This window comes from Podarcis melisellensis (genome assembly GCF_964234715.1).
Source record: "Podarcis melisellensis genome assembly, chromosome: 17".
In the NCBI taxonomy this organism is placed as follows: domain Eukaryota; kingdom Metazoa; phylum Chordata; class Lepidosauria; order Squamata; family Lacertidae; genus Podarcis; species Podarcis melisellensis.
The window spans coordinates 40750001-40771260 of record NC_138534.1 but is presented as its reverse complement, the minus strand read 5'-3'; the positions used below and the strand labels follow the sequence as shown (position 1 = coordinate 40771260).

Genomic DNA, 21260 nt, shown 5'->3' with positions numbered 1-21260 from the left:
TATTTTATATCTATGCACATTGTCCATAGTATTTGTTACGTTACAAGTGAGATTAAAATCCTGCTAATGTTTTAATCTGTTTACAATGGTCTCCTAAGTAAATTATAAATTTTCCCCAATATTTCTTGAAATATTTATCTTCTTGGTTCCAGAGCTTTCCAGTCAGTTTTGCCATTTCAGCATAGTCTAACAACTTGGTTTGCCATTCCTATCTGGTAGGGTATCGGCTCCCCTTTCCAAGCCATCCGACAGTTCATGGCATGGAGCCTTGCAAGCTCCTCATATTGGAGCTAAGAAACTAGTAATAAAAAGAGAACTTATTGTTTTTTTCAGATATAAAACCACCTATTAAGGACTTGCATTTAAAGCCAAATGGTGCTCCCTGCAGCATTGCAATGGTTCTATATTCTGACCACACAAGCTATTTTTCATGCCCCAAATAACTCTTAGGACACTGCTATTATTTATGTGTTTAGGGCAATGACAAACCTCATAAAAAACAGAGACATCACCTTGCCAACAAAGGTCCGTATAGTAAAAGCTCTGGTTTTCCCAGTAGTGATGTATGGAAGTGAGAGCTGGACCATAAAGAAGGCTGATCGCCGAAGAATGGATGCTTTTGAATTCTGGTGCTGGAGGAGACTCTGGAGAGTCCCATGGACTGCAAGAAGATCAAACCTCTCCATCCTTAAGGAAATCAGCCCTGAGTGCCCACTGGAAGGACAGATCCTGAAGCTGAGACTCCAATACTTTGGCCACCTCATGAGAAGAGAAGACTCCCTGGAAAAGACCCTGATGCTGGGAAAGATGGAGGGCACAAGGAGAAGGATGAGACGGTGGGACAGTGTTCTCGAAGCTACCAGCATGAGTTTGACCAAACTGCGGGAGGCAGTGGAAGACAGGAGTGCCTGGTGTGCTCTGGTCCAGGGGGTCACAAAGAGGGGGACATGACTAAACAACAAATTATGTGTTTATGAGAAGGCCAATCTGGTCTGTATCACAGAGACCTGAGTGGGTGAACAGAGAGACGCTTATCTCACCCAGTTGTGCCCACCTGTGTATTCGACAAAGCATCAGGACAAACTTGAGGACTAGTGGACGGGAGGGCAGGCGTTGTGGTAGTCTAGAGAGATTTTCTTTCTTACTCCAGATTTTCTGACCAGCTGAATGGAGATCTACAGTGTTTGTGCCTGGTGTTGAGTAAATATTAGGGATTCTCCTGGTTTACCACCTGCCTCGTTGCCCTGCAGTCACCCTACCTGAGCTGGTCTCATAGGCAGGGTTGAGGACTCTCAGGCTGCTGGTTCTGGGTGGGCTTCAATATCCATGCTGAGGTGGCTGGCTCAGGACTTCATGTCTGCCATGGGGCTGACCCCACATGTCATCAGCCCAACACATATTGCAGACTGTATTCTGAATCTTGTATTTTCAACCAGACCGGGAAGAGGGTGATCTGAAAGTTGGGGGATATTGACGTCACTCCCTTGTCCTGGTCAAATCATCCAGGCTTGGACACAAAAATTGCCCTGGTCACCTTATATGATGACCTCTGTCAGGAGAGATAGGGGAGATCCATCCCTGTTAATCCTCCTTGACCTCCATACTGTATGCACCAGTATAAAAGGTAAAAGGACCCTTGGACGGTTAAGTCCAGTCAAAGGCGACTCTGGGGTTGCGGCGCTCATCTCGCTTTCAGGCCAAGGGAGACAGTGTTTGTCCACAGACAGCTTTCTGGGTCATGTGGCCAGCATGACTAAACCGCTTCTGACACAACGGGACAACGGGACGAAATCCAGAGCGCATGGAAACGCCATTTACCTTCCCACCGGAGCGGTACCTATTTATCTACTTGCACTGGTGTGGTTTCAAACTTCTGCGTTGGCAGGAGCTGGGACAGAGCAACGGGAGCTCACTCTGTTGCAGGGATTCGAACCGCTGACCTTCTGATCGGCAAGCCCAAGAGGCTCAGTGGTTTAGACCACAGCGCCACCCACATCCTCTTTACCATATACATCCGTACTCCCTGCTGGTGAGTACTGTAACAAAAAATGGTTGCATCTCTGCTGCTATTGTTTTTGCATAACTTGAGTTTGTTTGATCACCAGCACCAAGAAACGTCTTGAGCGCACTGGGAAGTTCTTTGTTTCTGTCTGTCCCAGATCCTGCTATCCTGCAGCACCATGTGGACTGCATTTCTCTGGTATGCCTGTGTGTGTCTTTGTAGTTCTGCGTTTCTGCCATTGCTGACCCAGGCCGCTCCTGCAGCAACCATGGGCATAGCCAAGGGGAACAGCTGTCCCCCCCCCCACCAGATCAAGTAAAACAATAGAAATACTCAGCCAACTGACCAATCACGTCAGTTCTGCTCCCCCAAAAAGTCCTTTCCCTCCCAACATTGTTTTGCCTCCCCTAACAAAAATCCTGGCTACGCTGATGGCAGCAACCCTGTTTTTACTCTATTCCAGAAAACAGTGAAGTAAAAATGGATAAAGCAGGGAGACTTATTAATGGCAGGGAGCAGCTTGCTGCTGCTAGTACTCTTCCATCAAGGAATCTGGTTGTACAGGGGCCAAAACTAGATCAGGGAGAAAACAACAGAAATGTGAAGGTGAAATGTTTTATTTTAAATATTTATATTTTTAAAATGGAATGTTTTACAGCTGGTTCCAGCAATGCCAGAAATGGGGCGAAAACTCTTCTCCATTGCAGAGATCCATAGCTCCAGGTATACAGCCTTTCCTCAGTTCCTATTTACTAAGAGGCCGATAAGGGAATCTGTGGGGAAACATTCAAAAATAATTGATGGTGAATAACACTGTCCAGTAAACCAGTTCCTGCAATGGGGAATTTTCCTATTGGCTACTGATTCTCCACTTTCCACTAAAAAGAAAATGTAATGATATTCTGGGCTTTACCCCCCCAATCATCTCCTGCTCTGGATATGAGAGAAGCAAGTCAAGGGCAAATAAGAGAGACCTGGAGGTCTGTACCCCCCATGCCTGAGGTTCCCCACCCTATTATTTGAGAACTCACTTGAAGAATTTTCGTTTCTGAGCCCGATGTCGCAGTCTGTCTGGCAATCTGGCTGACTGCAAATGAAACAGGAAAAAGGAGGCCTTAGTTGCACAGGAAATAAATACTGCTTTATAGCTCCTTTATAGTTCCTCCTATTTCATTGCCCCCTTGAATCTCTACTCAGAGAAAGGAGTCTTTTGGGGAAGTCAGGATCTTGCATACTATTTTGTGACATTTTGGTTGGTTTAACAAAGTTCTGCCTTGGGTAAAGCTACCTAATTTGGCTTCTATATTTGCTCCTTTTACGAAGCATGGAAGACTGGCAGGCAGGAGGAAAAGATGTTGAAGCTTTTGCAACTGTTCGGCGATTCTCCCCTACAAAGGCTCTCAAAAGCTGTCCAAGTGCCAGCCAGACATTTAATACTATTGTTTTATGAACATGGCATTAAGAATCCTATCATCATCTGAAGTATTATTCGTATAGTTTTATTTTGTTTATATCCGCCTTCCCCCCCCCCAAGGGATTAAAGATTTGTCCAATTGAGTGCTAAAAACAGTTTGGGGGGGCAGCAGGACAAGAGGAAGTGTGGATAAGATCTTGTTGTTGTTTAGTCGTTTAGTCGTGTCCGACTCTTCGTGACCCCATGGACCAGAGCACACCAGGCACTTCTGTCTTCCACCACCTCCTGCAGTTTGGTCAAACTCATGCTGGTAGCTTCGAGAACACTGTCCAACCATCTCGTCCTCTGTCGTCCCCTTCTAATTGCGCCCTCCATCTTTCCCAACATCAGGGTCTTTTCCAGGGAGTCTTCTCTTCTCAGGAGGTGGCCAAAGTACTGGAGTCTCAGCTTCAGGATCTGTCCTTCCAGTGAGCACTCAGGGCTGATTTCCTTCAGAATGGAGAAGTTTGATCTTCTTGCAGTCCATGGGACTCTCAAGAGTCCAGCTCTCACTTCCATACACCACTACTGGGAAAACCACTACTGAGATAAGCTCTTAGTAAGGGCTAAACCATGGGTAGGCAAACTAAGGCCCGAGGGCTGGATCCGGCCCAATCGCCTTCTAAATCCAGCCCGCAGACGGTCTGGGAATCGGTGTGTTTTTACATGAGTAGAATGTATGTTTTTATTTAAAATGCATCTCTGGGTTATTTGTGGGGCATAGGAATTGGTTCCTTTCCCCCACCCAAAAAAAAAATATAGTCCGGCCCCCCACAAGGTCTGAGGGACAGTGGACCGGCCCCCTGCTGAAAACGTTTGCTGACCCTGGGCTAAACCCTTAGGATACTGTTTTTCTACAAAGATGTACTCCCCCCTTTTATGCAGGTAAGACAGATAACAAGGTTTCGCCCACCTGCTGCATGGGTAGCATTTGTTTTTGGGAGAAAAAATCCATGGAGGCACTCTCACATACTGTGTCACTGAATTTCGTACCTAGAAAGAAAAGGTAAGTGAGAGAAGGAGATATTTTATTTCAGTGATTTGGATCTCACTCAAACACAGTAGCACCTAAGCGGTGTTTATTATCTGGGGACAAGTTAGATGTGATGCAGAAATTCCACCTTAAGGATCACTTGTGGCTTTAAAGGCAATTCAGCAACAGCAGAAGGGTGCCAAAATCTGATCCACACTTCCCATATGCAGTGGTTTTCCCGTTGATAACTGTGGGGCCAATTTACAGGCGGAGACATAACAGGTTCTCAGACAATACCTGTGTATTTTTTCCTCTTGGGGAAAACAATAGCTTCAGAGATGGGATTTTAATCATGAAAACAGCTCTGGAGAAGAAGAATCAGAGGGCATGAGAAGGAGCCAGCATCTTTTCCCAGCACTATGCTCCTGATCTGAATGAGGGCCAGTGTTGTTGTTACATTAGGAACAAATTGCAGGAGGTCCTGATCACAGATCTCCTGTGTCAACACATTCAACTGTGCCCTCTGCAGGGCGAAAAGAGAATGGGTGAATTAGCAGCATGGTTAGAAGAAAAGGAATCTTTCCGACAGTGACACAGGAGGGAACTGTTCAACCATTTCAATCATTGAAAACAAGCACCAAATAGTTACATATCAAAGAGGAAATATGCGTCATTTTGCATTTAAAAAGCAAGATAAATTAAGACTGCAATTCTATGCATGTGTACTTGAAAGTGAACTCCATTGAGTAAAGTAGGGGTTACCTCTGAGTAAACATGCATAGACTTATGCTTGCATATAATTGAAAATTAATATTTTCTAATGTTCAATCTATACTGAAAGTTTTTTTTTTAATTACAGCTGAATGAAGATTTTAGCTTCTTTCAACTTTGGATTTTGGAATTTGTTAAAAATGCCTCATGTCATGTTTTGGCTCATCTGTTTGCTCATAATCTTATAATGGACAATTTGTTGCGTTCCTAATATTAAAGTAAGATTATGGAACTGCAGAATAATTACTAGCTCCTGATATCATTTTTGCTTCAATTTATTAGGCTTTCTAAATCAAAACTTTTTAGACAAAATAGCTAATTTGATTACTGTTAAGCCCTCCTTAAATCTCCCCAGATAAAATTATATATATACCACAACTAAATATTTTGGAGCTTGCTTGGAAGAAATAAAGGTATTGCGTCCCTGAAAATACCACCCCCAAAAAAACACAATGAGATGCAGCAGGGAGCTAAAAATTCTAGCCCAGGGGAACAAAATGTGGTGCTCCCCAGGTGTGTTTTTTAAACTCTGCTTTATCCCGGATCTTAGAGAAGTCAATTGGAAATTGCTCAACAACTTTTGAGCGTTCTTAATAAAAAAGCTCAACAATTTGGGGCCTTCCTAAAACAACTTTTAGGGTGTACCTTTTGAAATATGGTAAGTCTATGGTTGGGGATGATGGGATTTCTAGTCCAGCAACTTCTGGAGGGCCATGTTGGCCACTCCTGTTCTAGTCAGATGGAGGACAATGACCAATTACAGTATATAGAGAAAGGGGACGCTCTTAAAATAAAATGGAAGGGAACTACTCCACAACAACAATGCTCAGATAGGAATACAAAGAAAAGGCAGACTTGGACCATTTGTGGATAGGTGAATACATGCATACATAAGCAGGCATAATAATAATAAACTTCTTTAAAAACAAAAAATTAAACGAGCAACGAGGTGGAAGAGGATATAGATACTTCGGAGGAAGGGAAGTAGAAAAAAAGAAGCAGTTTGAAGATGGCAGTGAAATCGTGCAATATTTTCCACTGATGGGAACTCTTACGCCTTCAGCTCTTACACAACTGACAGAAACGAAATTCATGAATTATGAATTATGACACGGCACACTTAAACATTCCTCTCTTGTTACTAAATGGCTTAACTGAAGGGAGGAATTGGGGAGTGCGGAGCTCGTATGGGGGGGGGGGACAGCACAGCTGAACTGCAAAGGTAAAACTTTTTGCAAAGCACAAACTCCACAAAACAAAGGCTTGTGCTTTTCATTGGACTGTGCTGTTGAAATAAGTCTGAGTGTCCTGGGAAGGGAGGTAACAGCTTGCACTGAATTTCTTTGCAGAGAGGGGAACGGAGAGCTGTTGGGTAGAATTCGATGCCATGCTCTTCCAATTGTTCAGTCTGTGCAAAAATTCCAATTTGCCAGACGAAACAATCCCCCTTTCTTTCTGCCCCCAGCGCTGTTCTGGGCATCCCCCCCAACCCCTCAGGCAGAAATCCTTGCACAGGACTTCCACTGATGGGGCTGGTTAGATAAATTCTGTCCATTGTCAAATGTGCAGTGTAGGGGTTGAGACAAATATATCAGTTTCGTTCCCAATTATGGCTGGATAGCATGCTTTTAATTGCCCTGCTTATTTTGCATTTGTCAGTGAATTTCTATAATGAAAAGTTGTGGATCCAAGTCTGTCTGGATATCTCACTGACTGACCCCTTGGGCTGGTTCCCATTTTGCTTGCCCCACGCTTAGAAAGCACAGGTTAGACCTAACATTTTACAAGGACATGAAGAAACATCACAGACAGAATAATTGTCACACATGAAGAATAAGGATTAGTTTTGAGTGCCTCACTTGCAGTTTTATAAATCATTTAATGTGTCAACATGAATAGACGTTAACCATACTGCATTGCAATTGTTCTTTAAGGGGTTGTTACTTTGACCAGAATGTAACTGAAATGAATAAGATTGAAGAACCATCAATTCCAGCATGAGAGGGGGCCACCTAAATTATATAAGCTGGTATTTGTACGATTGGTATTAGTAATTGTATTGTAGCCTTCTGAGGCTTTGCCCTCGGGTGGGAAAAATATTGCGCCTGGGAAAGGGAAGTGGGAGTCAACAGACACTCAAGGAATAGTTTCGGAGAAAAGGCTTTTATTTCTACCATCCATGAACTGGTAGAAGGAGCAAGTGTGATAAGTCACAAAAAGCATGCACGAAATTCACAGTCATGTGCACAAGCATATAGACCCCTTTCCAGTTCCCTCCTCCTTTCTCCTCCCTCAGGAGTCCCTCTGAGCATGAACAGAAAGCTGTCTTGGGACTATTGGACTCTTCCCAGGAAAGGGGTTTCAGAGTGTTCAGATATGTTTCAATCTCTTGTTCTGGCATGGTTCCCGGACAGAAAGGAAGTTGCAATGTGGTTCTTTAGCAAGGCCAGAAGGCATCAGAAAGGGCTGAGAAACAATGGACTGTGTTCCCTACCTTTGTTGCAATCTTTTTAGTTACAGCAAGCGGAATGTTTCTGATGCTTAGCTAATGCCCTTTAGCTGCTGAGAAAAATGATTTTGAAAAGCTCTGAGAAGCTTTGAGCCTGCTTTGGTGGGGGGGGGGGGTGACTTCGGGCCTAGGTGAGGTCACCTGTCCTCACCTTCCTTCAGTATTATAATCTGGCATTGTTCTAATGAGGCTAATATTGTAGCCTCATAAGGCTACAATACAATTACTAATACCAATCGTACAAATACCAGCTTATATAATAGAAAGCTAATAAAAATTATTATCAAAAAAATAGAAAGCACAGGTCCGAGCGTTTCCCCCTTGCCCTGCTCCTTTCCCAGGGAAAACTCAATATTTAGCTTTAAATCAGAACAAACAGCAATTCGTGGCAAACGGCAAACCCAACTGTCATTTGCTCCAACTGAGCACTAAAGAGCAGCCCCCCAACCCCTGAAAACCAGTGGGAAAACCTTGAATTGCAAATATGTTTTTCTGCTATGCTCTTATGTGCCATTGCTCAAATGAAACAATTACTCTTGCCTTATTGGCTGAAATATTTTGTTCTTTCAATTGAGAGAACAAGTGTTTCAGATAATGAACATTGATTTCTTTGGGGAAGAAAAGTGCATGCATTTAGAAGTGCTTGTTCCTCACATTTTAAAAGTTTCTGTGTGTTGGTTTAGTTTCTTTGGCATTGGATGAGCAGGTGTTATTGAGTTCAAAAGTGTATGTCATGTGGCAGGGTTCTAAGTGAGAGATATGAAGTCAGTCTTGTCTGAAAGCCATACTTGGAATATCTTACATGGTAGCTGGAACTTTAAATACCATTTAAAAATTAAACATAAGCACTAGTACTATATTAGCACTAGGATTGTGTAGGAATAAAGGAATGTTTATGATGATTAAACCTACACTTTATATACTCTGGTTCAGGATGTTTCACTTATTTGTTAGAGTCTTCATCGTTCATACATAAAGTTTGAGAAGCTTGAATTAAATGTCAGCAAGGGAACTCAAAATGCTAGGCCAGGGGTAGACAATGTGCTGCTCTCCATGTGTGGCATTAAGGGGGCATTGTGTAAGTTTCTAGGTGTCCGTTTTCTGTACCAAGCTAAGAGTACATCCTGTAGTCAGAATAAGTGCTGGAGGAATCTTTGGTGTGGGTTCAGAACAAGGACATAGCATGTTTAAGAGAACATTATCTGCTTAAGAAGACTCTTAAGAGAGTTAATAGGTTAGATTTTAAGGTATAGAGGTTATTTTAATGTCTTCAGGGTGTTTTTGCCTTTTAAAGAGTAACCCATTAAGTTGATAGTTATAATAAGAGAGATTAATAGTCATTAGAAGTGACGTAAGAAGGCATACAAGTGGAGCTCAGCACCATTCCTTGAATCTGCTCCTTCACCAGTGGGGACTCCCTTACTTTGCTTCCGAGTTTGTTAAGTCCATGAGCTTTTGCTGTGAAAGGGTGTGAATGCTTACTTGTTTGTTTTCAGCTAAGCAAAATGAAAACCCATATTGGATATCTGTCTCTCTCTCTGTGGGTTATCAGGGGTGTTCCGACTAAAACAGACGTCTTCTGCTGAAGCCTCAATGCATGGGGAAGGATTGTTGGGAACTCAGCGACGGTTCCCCCTTGGTCAGGCCCAGAGTTGGTAGCAACTTTAATTTTCATCCCTAGCACTTCCCCTGTCCACAGATGTACAGAAAATAATTGATGTGTTTCAGTAAGGAGGCAACGGTACTCTGCAATAGCACACTTTCCCGGTGAGGTTAAAAACTGCAGCCCTACCACCTCAAAATATCACCGACCACCACTGTCTTTTTGTTTGTACTCTGAGAAGCTTGGGCACTATATAAATGCATCCCCAGCATTCAAATTTAATACTGCCTTAAGGGTGCTGGGCTTAAGGACATATCACGTTAAAAGAAATACATAAAGCTGGAGAGGAGAGGAAGGGTTAAAAATAAGGAGAATCACTATCATAGGACAAGGAGAGTTGAAGGAATTCAATTTTGCTGGCACACACACCTTGCAACAAAGAAAAATGCTTTGCATTTGCTGTAGGGGTGAGAGAGCCTGTTCCTAGTATGAATGAATTAATTTGTGGGAGGTAGTAACATTTCAAACTCATTGATTCTGTCCTAATTGCACTCACAAGGTTGCTGGATTCTTCCATCGGGACAGTCACTGCAGCTCTTGCACATAAAGTCAAGACTGCGGCTACTTTGATATTGATCACTGCAGCAACCGCAAACTGTGTCGTGCTCACTGGTACATTTGGAGACTTCTATTTGTCCAAAGGCTAAGAGGAACGAGAGGAAGAGTTGGTTAATTCTACAGGGGCCATTAGTGCTCAAGAAACACATAATCTACAGTCGATACACATGCAACATTCCAAATGAAGGGCCTTTTACTGCTGCTTACTCCTGTCCGAAACGCAGGCATGAACACACACAGAGAAAAGACTTACTTCGACGGCACTGAAGGCATCCAAGACACCTTTCAGAGAAATGATCTTCAGGCATGAAGGAACCCTCAGGGCATACTGAGCACTTAGATGTCTCCTCCGTGTTTAAACAGTGTTGTGCAATGTACGTTCCTGCAAAAGAATTATCCAAGAGGAAGTAGGAAAAAGTCATTTAGTGAGACAAGAAATGCAAGACTGAGCATAGAATGAAAGTTTCCGTACAGTCAACCTCGGTTGTCGATTGTAATCAGTTCTGGAAGACAGTTCGACTTCCAAAACATTTGACAACCCAAGGGAAAGCATGGACGAAGCCTAATTATATATGGAGTTTTATATTTATCTAGTCTTTGTTGTTGTTTAGTCGTTTAGTCGTGTCCAACTCTTCGTGACCCCATGGACTAGAGCCCATGGAGTTTTCTTGGCAGGGATACTGGAGTGGCTTGCTGGTTCCTGCTCCAGGTGGATCACGTTTGGTCAAAACTCTCCACTATGACCTGTCCATCTTGGGTGGCCCTGCATGGCTTCTCTTAGTTATTAAAGTCCCTTCACCATGACAAGGCAGTACTCCATGAAGGGGATCTAGTCTTTAGCTAAGATCTATTTACTTTTCTGCTGAGATAGGATAAAAGGGCACATATGTTGCAAGAAAAAAGACTATCCTCTTTCTGTCTCCTCCAGCAGTTCCCATCAGCTGCAATAACTCATTCATTACAAGTGTAACCCATATTTTCATATACAGTCCTACCTTGATTTTCAAACAGCTTAGTTTTTGAAGGTTTGTTCTGGTTTGCGAACTATTTTTGGAAGCCAAATGTCCGATGGGGCTTCCATGGCTTCTGACTGGCTGCAGGAAGCCACGCTTTGGTTTCCGAAGATTTTGGAAGTCGAACAGACTTCCGGAACGGATTCCATTTGACTTCCGAGGTGCGACTGTACTCCAGAGGAGTATGTTTTCCCAAAACTGGATTGTTTACATTTCTAAGAATCAGGGGGTACACGGAAACAGGAAATCACCACTAACAGTTATTACTCTGTTTTACATTCTGTCATACCTCTGGGGCATTTAAGGCAGCAGTGGGTTTCATCCGGGTGACGATAGTATCCTTCGGAGCATTCCAGCTCCCTCTTTTGTATCCCACTTAAGTGGATGAGGGCATCCTTATCCACAACTGATGCAGGGATAGGTTTAGCATCAGGGATGAGTGGTTCCCCTGTGTCTGTCTGAACGAGGTTCAAGTTGATCTGCAAAGGGGAAAAAAAAAAAAAACCCAGCATATAGAGGCAAACTACTTTTCATCAAGAATGGCTCAGTTTTGGGAATCCACCACACAAGCCAGAAGGTGAACGTTTACAGAGCCGTTCTGTTCACACAAAAAATGCTGACTTAGCCAGTGCTTTTTTTCTGGGTGTACGCAGGGGTACGCATACCCCTAAACATTTTGTGAATCTTTGTACTTTTGTCCATTTACTGTATTTATTTTTCCCGATTTGAACTATAAAATGGTGATTTTCTTGAGTCAAAATGAGAGTACCTCTAAACATTTTTTAAAGGAAAAAAAGCACTGGACTTAGCTCTTTTCTCCCATTCTCGATGACCAGTTTCCTTCAGGTTTCTCACTTACCATCGCCACTAAAACTGGGAGCAGCTCCAACAGAGCCATAGTTTTTGGCCAACTTGTCCCTTATACCTGCAGGCAGGACCCTCACTCTGTCACCTCTTGCAGGACCTCCCCAGGCGAAGAGAGTGAAATTTGCTTGTCTGGTAAACGAAGTTATTTATAACACAGGAAGCCAAAAAAATATGATGGAAAGGGTGGAGACTTGAATTCCCACCCACAGGACACAGTTAGCCTTTTCCCACCTCCACAGTGCCTTGAAAGGATTCCGCTTCGTCATATGAAGAAGGCGGTGAACCCAGAAACTCCACAAGTGGACATGGGCACAGGCAGGATTTATATTGGGTGGGGGGCAGGTAGCTGGATTTATGGGGGGGCAGGAGGCCCACCTATCAACACCCTCTGTGTGGCTCCGTCTAGCAGATTTGGAATGAAATATCTCAACAACACTTGTTTTAAATTACAGTGGAACCACAGTTTTCAAGTGTCTCAGAAGCCAAAGGTTTTGGTTTTCAAGTGCCAAAAACCTGCTTCCATTTTTGAACGTGCCTCAGAAGTCGAACGGCTGCATGTTTTTCAATTTTCTCAATGGATTTTGTCGACCACCCATTGCGTCTGTTTTCAAATGTTTCAACAGCTGAACAGTGTTCCAGAACGGATTACATTTGAAAACCAAGGTTCCACTGTTTCTTTTAACCCCAACGTTCTCAGAAAAATCTCTCAAAATCTTTCTACAATTTCTACTTTTAGTTACAGTAAGTATTTTTTATTTATTTTCTTGATTTAGTGGGGGCAACTGCCCCCTCCTTGGCCACAACCAAGTTAGGAGAGTACATTAAAAAAATTGTATGGCTACTTTCTGCATTGATCTGCACACATGGGATACAGTGGTACCTCGGGTTACATACGCTTCATGTTACAGACGCTTCAGGTTACAGACTCTGCTAACCCAGAAATCTTACCTTGGGTTAAGAACTTTTCTTCAGGATGAGAACAGAAATTGTGCTCTGGCGGCACAGCGGCAGCAGGAGGCCCCATTAGCCAAAGTGGTGCTTCAGGTTAAGTACAGTTTCAGGTTAAGAACGGACCTCTGGAATGAATTAAGTACTTAACCCGAGGTACCACTGTACTGGCAAAAGTTCCTTCTGACTCTCCCCACCTCCTCCATAAATTCAGCACGCCATTCTTAAATTCTGTTCTTCCTGCCTCTCTTCCCATATCTACTTCATGACATAGTCCTAGTACACCACCAAATGTTCCCGGCTTGGCAAGTGTAGGAATGGTGAAAGCTACTTTTGTCGAGCAAAAGTCCAGAAAGATGCAACTTGTGTATTACGCATTTTTGTGTTTTTATAGTCAACCGCCTCGTGATCCTCAGGCAAAAGGCAGTCTAGTAATTACAGTAGTGTCCAGCGATGGAAAGAGGAAATGCCAACAAAAGCGAACTGGCAGATGAAACTGTTAGAGCATGCAGAGACGGCAAGACGGACAGGGAAAATCGAAATCAGGAAGATCAAAACTTCAATAGGGAATGGGACAAAATACAGACTGTACTTAAAAGATCACTGTAATCACGTGAGTTCTTTGGCAGGCTTTTAGTAACTCCTGCAATGTCACAAAAACTTTGGATACTTTAGAGGGCCATAATGTGGAGGAATAATAATATGCATTTGATTTAAATATACAAAGGACCCCCGGAGGGTAGGGGGGAAATCATAAGATTCGGAAGAATCTCGTTTGATTTTAAAATTCAAATGTGGTAAATGTGAGATTTATTTTGTAAAACCAATAAAAATTATTTTAAAATAAAAAGGGGGAAAGTAATTATAGTAGTAGTAACAACAACAATAATAAAAGCATAGACTATGATCAACATAAAAAAACGAAGATCCTGGCCACTGGGCTCATCACCTCCTGGCAAATAGAAGGGAAAGAAATGGAGGCAGTGAGAGGTTTTACTTTCTTGGGCTCCGTGATCACTGCAGATGGTGACAGCAGCCACGAAATTAAAAGATGCCTGCTTCTTAAAAAGCAGAGACATCACCTTGCCAACAAAGGTCCGTATAGTAAAAGCTCTGGTTTTCCCAGTAGTGATGTGTGGAAGTGAGAGCTGGACCATCAAGAAGGCTGATCGCCCAAGAATGGATGCTTTTGAATTCTGGTGCTGGAGGAGACTCTTGAGAGTCCCATGGACTGCAAGAAGATCAAACCTCTCCATCCTTAAGGAAATCTGCCCTGAGTGATCACGGGAAGGACAGATTCTGAAGCTGAGGCTCCAATACTTTGGCCACCTCATGAGAAGAGAAGACTCCCTGGAAAAGACCCTGATGCTGGGAAAGATGGAGGGCCCAAGGAGAAGGGGGTGACAGAGGACGAGATGGTGGGATAGTGTTCTCTAAGCGACCAGCATGAGGGAGGCAGTGGAAGACAGGAGGGCCTGGCATGTTCTGGTTCAGGGGGTCACGAAGAGGCAGACAGGACTAAAGGACTAAACAACAACAACAGAGTTGGAAGGGACCCGAGGATCATCTAGTCCAACCCCCTGCAAGGCAGGAATATGCACCTGTCCCGTATGGGGATTGAACCTGCAACCAGGGCTGGATTTAGGTCTGATGAGGCCCTAAGCTACTGAAGGTAATGGGGCCCTTTGTATGTGCAGCTGTCCTTTGTCAACAACAAATTGTAGCTGTTTTTTGTGTTGAATATATTGCTATATGGTATGTTCTCGAAGCGACCAGCATGAGGGAGGCAGTGGAAGACAGGAGGGCCTGGCGTGCTCTGGTCCAGGGGGTCGCGAAGAGGCAGACGTGACAACAACAACATGCTAGCACAGGGAAGCTGGAAAAACTAGTCTCCGCTTTCTCACGGAGGAAACGCCTCGCCTCTTCTCTGCTTGTCTCTCTTTGGTGGGGGAAGAGAACTGGGAAGTGGATCCCAATTGCGTTGCCAAAATTGCACCGTTTGCATTTCTGCCTGGCTTTCCACGTGCAGCTCCCTCCTCGGGGGAAGAACCAGGAAGTGGCGCGAGAGGCTGCTGCCTGCGCTTCTGGCGGCGCGCCCGGCTCTCCCCTCCTCTTCCGGAGAGAGCTTTTGCGCGCCTTGGAGCCATGGAGCCGCCGGGCGGGGAAGCGGGCCGGGGGCTGCCCGGAGCCTCCCTCCCGGCCCTGGAGCGGCAGTGGCTGCAGGCGCTGCGGGGAATCAGCGGGGGCGACGAGGAGGCGGCGGGCGCCGCGCTGCGCTGCCTGATGCGCGGCGGGAGCCAAAAGGACCTCTTGCAATTGCAGGGCTACAGGTGAGGGAGCCAGGTGCAGGGGGAAGGTCGGAGCTGGAATATATGTGTGTGTGTGTGTGTGTATATATATATACACACACACATACACACACACAAACATATATATATATGAATATATGAATATATATATATATATATATATATATATATATATACACACACACATACATATACCGTACACACACACACACACACATATATATATATATTCCAGCTCCAACATTCCCCATGCACCTGTGTATATATATGTATGTGTGTGTATATATGTATATATATGTGTGTATATATATATGTGTGTGTGTGTGTGTTAGATATATATGGTTTTCTTGGGAGAAAAGCAATGACAAACCTAGACAGCATCTTAAAAAGCAGAGACATCACCTTGCCAACAAAAGTCTGTATAGTTAAAGCTCTGGTTTTCCCAGTAGTGATGTATGGAAGTGAGAGCTGGACCATCAAGAAGGCTGATCGCCAAAGAATTGATGCTTTTGAATTCTGGTGCTGGAGGAGACTCTGGAGAGTCCCATGGACTGCAGGAAGATCAAACCTCTCCATTCTGAAGGAAATCAGCCCAGAGTGCTCACTGGAAGGACAGATCCTGAAGCTGAGGCTCCAAGACTTTGGCCACCTCATGAGAAGAGAAGACGCCCTGGGAAAGACCCTGATGTTGGGAAAGATGGAGGGCACAAGGAGAAGGGGACGGCAGAGGACGAGATGGTGGGACAGTGTTCTCGAAGAGACCAGCATGAGTTTGACCAAACTGCGGGAGGCAGTGGAAGACAGGAGGGCCTGGCATGCTCTGGTCCAGGGGGTCACGAAGAGTCGGACACGACTAAACAACAACATAGGTTCCCTATTGGTAGGAGAGAATAACAGAGGCCAACCAGAGAATATTGAGAAGCAAAGCAGCTGGTAAGCTTGATCTTTATTGATCTGTTGCAACAGGGTGCTCCCCTCATCCGCAGGAGAGAGGAGGAACTCTATATGGGCTATATGGGCTTTTGGATACCCCATAAGGGAAAAGGGCAATCTTTGTTTACAACAAAGGGACCTCCAGGTCATGTAGCTGAACCCCCTGCGATGCAGGAATCTCCGAAAGATCACAAATGTCTGGTTGTGCACTTAGGCAGGAAGAGCCAGGTGCACAAATATAAGATGGTAAAAGGTATATTTCACATATTGTTCACTAGCTTTGTGTCCTCTTGTGAAATTTTGAAATCAGTTTTCTGAAGGGTATTTTAGTAATCATTGTAATTTTTAATAAGTTTCTGTTTAATTATTATATGCTGGTATTTCAAGAGTTAATTTTGTTGTGTATTATTAAATTCTAATACATTATTGAATGTTACTTTGCTTATTTTAAAGTTATGTTTTTATTATGATTTTGTATTTCATCAGATTATTCTAAGGTGTGTGCACTTTGTTGTATATTTTGTTGTTGTAAACTGCCTTGTGTTTAGTAATATAGAAAGGCGGTATACATATTAAAGGTGAAATGAAAATGGAATGAGCACAATGAGGCAGCTTAAAAAGTATTGAGACCTATTCTTTTGGCTGATTCCCCCCACCCCACCCCCTAGCTGAGCCAACTATTTTTTTATGTATGTATTTTTTAATGGATGGATATTGATTCTTACGTCTAGACATCTCGCGGAATTCTAGGTGGAAAATCAAAATTTTGTTTCCTAAACCAATCATTATTTCCCTTCCAGCCTTATTTCTGTCTCTGACCTCCAGTCTCAACAGCGGGTGCCTTGCTGCAGTCATCTAACCTGGAGCTCCGATGAATTCAGGGAATGGGTTCGCCAAGGTGAAGGCGTCTTGCCTAACCAGAGAAGGTTGCAGCGGACACACTTGATACTCGTGGGCTACTTGACGGATGAAAGACTTGGGGAGAAAGAGAAGTTGGTGGATAGCAGTTTGTATGTGCGAGACAACACTGGCGAGTTGCCCTGCACGGTACGGCTTGAGGACTGCCTTCTCTTTTGCCTTCTAACACTGTTTCTAACAAACAGAGATGCGGGTGGCGCTGGGGTCGAAGCCACTGAGCCTTTTGGGCTTGCCGATCTGAAGGTCGGCGGTTCAAATCCCCACGACGGGGTGAGCTCCCGTTGCACTGCCCCAACTCCTGCCAACCTAGCAGTTTGAAAGCACACCAGTGCAAGTAGATAAATAGGTACTGCTGCGGCGGAAAGGTAAACGCCGTTTCTGTGCGCTTTGGCTTTTGTCGCGGTGTCCCATTGCGCCAGAAGCGGTTTAGTCATGCCGGCCACATGACCCAGAAAGTTGTCTGTGGACAAACGCCGGCTCCCTCAGCCTGAAAGTGAAATGAGCGCCGCAACCCCATAGTCGCCTTTGACTGGACTTAACCATCCAGGGGTCCTTTACCTTTACCTATTCAAAGTACCAATTTCATAGAAAATGTGTTCCTAATAGAGTCTCTTTCTCTCTTCGGTTCAGCTCCTGCGTTTTAAGCTTGAGTGGCTAGGGTGTCTGTTGCTGTTTCCCAGCTGGATATATATCCCCACAGCAGGCAAGAGCACAGCTGGGTATTTGGAGATCATGCAAGACCCAATCCAAGTGATGCCTGGTCCAGAGAAAACTCTTGATATCCTCCCTGTTTTCTACCCGAGACAAGCTGCACAGCTGCTCAATGCCAGGTAAAGGTTCAGTGTTGCCTGCCAAATACTTTCAGCAGCCATGATTGTTAGACCGGTTGTTGTCTTCCACCAAGAGAGCAAGCTGTCTGAGAAAATGAATACAGTCGTAACTTGGATCCCAAACGCCTTGGTACTTGGACGTTTTGGCTCCCGAATGCCGCAAACCTGGAAGTGACTGTTCCGGTTTGCGACCTATTTTTGAAAGCTGAATGTCCGACGGAGTTTCCTGCAGCTGATCAGAAGCCGCGCTTTGGTTTCCAAATGTTTTGGAAGTCGAACAGACTTCCGGAATGGATTCCATTTGACTTCCGAGGTATGACTGCACAGAAATATGATGTTCCACAAGCTTCTGTTGGAGTGGTGAATTGCTTGGCTTAAGTAAAGACAAGCCATTCAAGCTTGTAACGTAAATTATTTTCCTGCCTTTGGCAGAACGTAACCTAGAGAAGGGTGGTCTAGCCAGATTTGTTGCTGCTGTTGCAGTTTTCTGTTTATATAGGTAGACCCACTTTGGTATGATCTCCTTTTTTTTTAGGCCACAATATAAGGAGATCGCAAAGCTGAATGTGGCAGGTGAACTGTGTAGGCTGAGCACTATTTTCTACATCCACCAAAATACCTTCTTTTTCATCTTCCTGAAGTGCTTTAGTTCAGCTACGTGTATCCCGGTATTTGTGCAGGTAACCTGTCCCAGAAAATTCACTGTTACATCTGTACTGTAAAGTAGCTCAGCCAAGCTGAGTCAGAGCTATATTTCTTTTCTACGTTTCAAAATATTGCCTCTACACTAAGAGTTCATATTGCGATATATTCATTACGTAGAAGGTCACATTCACGATGTAAAGTTACAGTCGTACCCTGGTTTTCGAACAGTTTAGTTCTCAAATGGTTTGGCTCCCAAATGTTGCAAACCTGGAAGTGACTGTTCCAGTTTGTGAACTATTTTTGGAAGCCAAAGGTCCAACGGGGCTTCCACAGCTTCCGATTGGCTGCAGGAGCTTCCTGCAGCCAATCAGAAGCCGTGCTTTGGTTTCCGAACATTTTGGAAGCCGAACAGACTTCTGGAATGGATTCCATTTGACTTCCAAGGTACGACTGTACTAGGTAGCACAGTCCAGGGTTCAAATCTCCCATTGTTCCAGGCGCATTTTGTGACAATGAAATTCATTAGTGCGAGCAGTTTCTGAGCTCTGGGCACAGCACTGTGCCAAAGATTTCAGATTAAAGCTGCAGAATAGAAGGAAAGGAGGACCTTTTTTTGCCTCCCCACTTCCAGCTACGCTCTCAAGACTGGAGAAGAGGCCTTCTTAAGAATATTAAGGGGGTTGGCAGGGGAAGGACTAGACCATGTGAAAAGTGAACATAATATTTTAGCTGCAGCTGATTCATTTTCAGCTTTGTAGTCTTGTTATAAAAAAGTGCACCTAGACATTTTGTTGTTGCACCTATAACCTAGGTTTAAGGTGCCATTTAGCTCCTGGCTTCCATACCTCAGTTTCTAACACTGGTGCAGTCATCTTAGAGGTGCTGTGTAACTGCCGTGTTTTGAGGCTGGTGGATAAGGCTCTTGTTGGAAGAATATATTTCTTGAGAGTGTGCTGAATTATGACTCACCTTCTGGTTTTTCTGTCCTAGACATCTTCCCAGTTGGTTTGGCATCACGTGCTACAGCTTGGGCATCGCTATGTCCTCACTGCTCTTAAAACAGCTTGCCTTAAAGCTTCTGGATTAAGGGTATTCATCACCAGCTCCTCCTCACACCTTCTACCTTACTGTACGGAACGAGTGAAGGAGCAATCTTTGGACAGTACTTCAGAAGGAAGTCCAACTGTGTCTGTTTCCACCAAGGCCTGTGAGCAGCTTAGCAGCTCGTTGGAGTTGGAGGAGGAAGCAAAGACCGTGGTTCCAGCTCGGAAGTCCCAGATGATCTCCTATGCAGTAAGCAAGCAGTATCTCCTGCACAGAGAGAACCTCACCCTGAAATTGGTTCCTCTACCTTGGGATTCAAGAAGGTGTCTTTGGATTTCTCCAGAACAGGGCACATCGTTAGTAATGTTTCCTTTCTCTGTTCCTTTTCCAGGGCACTATCACCCAGGTGCTAAATGCCCAAGCTGGGCTCTATGAACTGGACAACAAGTTCACTCTGTGCCTTGCTTATCAGCCGATGTTGAATTATGGCCGTGGGCTCCGACCAGGAGCAGGTGTAGAGGTGAGACTAAGGTCCTAGAGTTGGCGCTTTAAGAAGAAGTAGGGTTGGGTGACATCACCTAGAGACATCACCTTGACAACAAAGGTCCGTATAGTTAAAGCTATGGTTTTCTCAGTAGTGATGTATGGAAGTGAGAGCTGGACCACAAAGAAGGCTGATCGCCGAAGAATTGATGCTTTTGAATTATGGTGCCGGAGGAGACTCTTGAGAGTCCCATAGACTGCAAGAAGATCCAACCTCTCCATTCTGAAGGAAATCAGTCCAGAGTGCTCACTGGAAGGACAGATCCTGAAGCTGGGGCTCCAAGACTTTGGCCACCTCATGAGAAAAGAAGACTTCCTGGAAAAGACCCTGATGTTGGGAAAGATGGAGGGCACAAGGAGAAGGGGACGACAGAGGACAAGATGGTGGGACAGTGTTCTCGAAGCGACCAGCATGAGTTTGACCAAACTGTGGAAGGCAGTGGAAGACAGGAGGGCCTGGCGTGCTCTGGTCCAGGGGGTCACGAAGAGTCAGACACGACTAAATGACTAAACAACAAGGGTTGGGTGATATCTGGTTTTCAACATAAATATATCGCAGCTAAATACTACGATATGCTGATATATCGCAATGTCTGACTCTGGCATGTATCTCAGCTGCTTCTTCCTCCCAACCTTAGAGAAGGAAAAAGCAGCTGAGACACATCGCTCAACCCTGCTGTGCAAGCCCCCATGCTGCTCTAGCTCACATGAGCTGGGAAGGGACCAGGGCCTTGTTGAACTCAGCTGGGGGTGGGAAGCAAGCCCCTATGCTGCTGGGGCTCACACGAGCCAAAGGGGCAGGGAGGAAGTGCAGTGTAAGCGATGGAAGTCAATGAAATTTTATTATTATTTTCATATTGAGATATTTGTAGAATAAATTAGGAAGAAATTCTTCCAACTTTTCTTCTTCTTTTCTCTTTATTTTTTCTTCTTCTTTTTTCTTTTCTTCTTTTTTTCTCTTTTGTTCCTTTTTCGTGTATACAGTGGTACCTCGGGTTAAGTACTTAATTCGTTCTGGAGGTCCATACTTAACCTGAAACCGTTCTTAACCTGAAGCACCACTTTAGCTAATGGGGCCTCCTGCTGCCGCTGCCCGGTTCTTGTTCTCATCCTGAAGCAAAGTTCTTAACCCGAGGTACTATTTCTGGGTTAGCGGAGTCTGTAACCTGAAGTGTATGTAACCTGAAGCGTATGTAACCTGAGGTACCACTGTAATGTTTGACTGGTGGGATATTGGGTGAAATCATTTGGTCTTTTTTAGGGAAACTGCAGTACAGTGGT

General features: G+C 44.3%; 2 protein-coding genes across 2 annotated transcripts in view; one reads left to right on the top strand and one right to left on the bottom strand.

Moving 5' to 3' along the window:
• Positions 1-2603: 2603 nt before the first annotated feature.
• LOC309360217 (tumor necrosis factor receptor superfamily member 1A-like) lies at positions 2604-12347 on the bottom strand. The gene is made up of 7 exons (XM_081894868.1): positions 11802-12347; positions 11232-11421; positions 10183-10311; positions 9868-10014; positions 4369-4448; positions 3034-3089; positions 2604-2775 (listed from the first exon to the last, which is right to left on the bottom strand). Exons 1-7 carry the CDS (start codon positions 11838-11840, stop codon positions 2748-2750), a joined length of 669 nt encoding a protein of 222 aa, XP_081750994.1. The 5' UTR covers positions 11841-12347; the 3' UTR covers positions 2604-2747.
• The window catches only part of CTC1 (CST telomere replication complex component 1), a 40401-nt gene continuing 21788 nt past the window's right edge, over positions 2648-21260 (top strand). Inside the window, exons 1-7 of the mRNA XM_081894996.1 lie at positions 2648-2725; positions 3326-3430; positions 16800-17046; positions 17548-17747; positions 18283-18427; positions 19383-19685; positions 19828-19956. Coding sequence (XP_081751122.1) covers positions 2673-2725; positions 3326-3430; positions 16800-17046; positions 17548-17747; positions 18283-18427; positions 19383-19685; positions 19828-19956 — 1182 coding nt within the window. The 5' untranslated portion in view covers positions 2648-2672. The remainder of the gene's footprint in view (positions 2726-3325; positions 3431-16799; positions 17047-17547; positions 17748-18282; positions 18428-19382; positions 19686-19827; positions 19957-21260) is intronic.

Excerpts from the sequence above, each read along its gene's own strand:
- LOC309360217 (XM_081894868.1), bottom strand. The coding sequence starts at position 11,840 with ATGGCTCTGTTGGAGCTGCTCCCAGTTTTAGTGGCGATG. Across the intron at positions 10,312-11,231 it reads CTGCCTTAAATGCCCCAGAG|GAACGTACATTGCACAACAC; the intron begins GTATGACAGAAT and ends ATTCTTTTGCAG. Across the intron at positions 4,449-9,867 it reads TGGAAGAATCCAGCAACCTT|GTACGAAATTCAGTGACACA; the intron begins GTGAGTGCAATT and ends TTTTCTTTCTAG.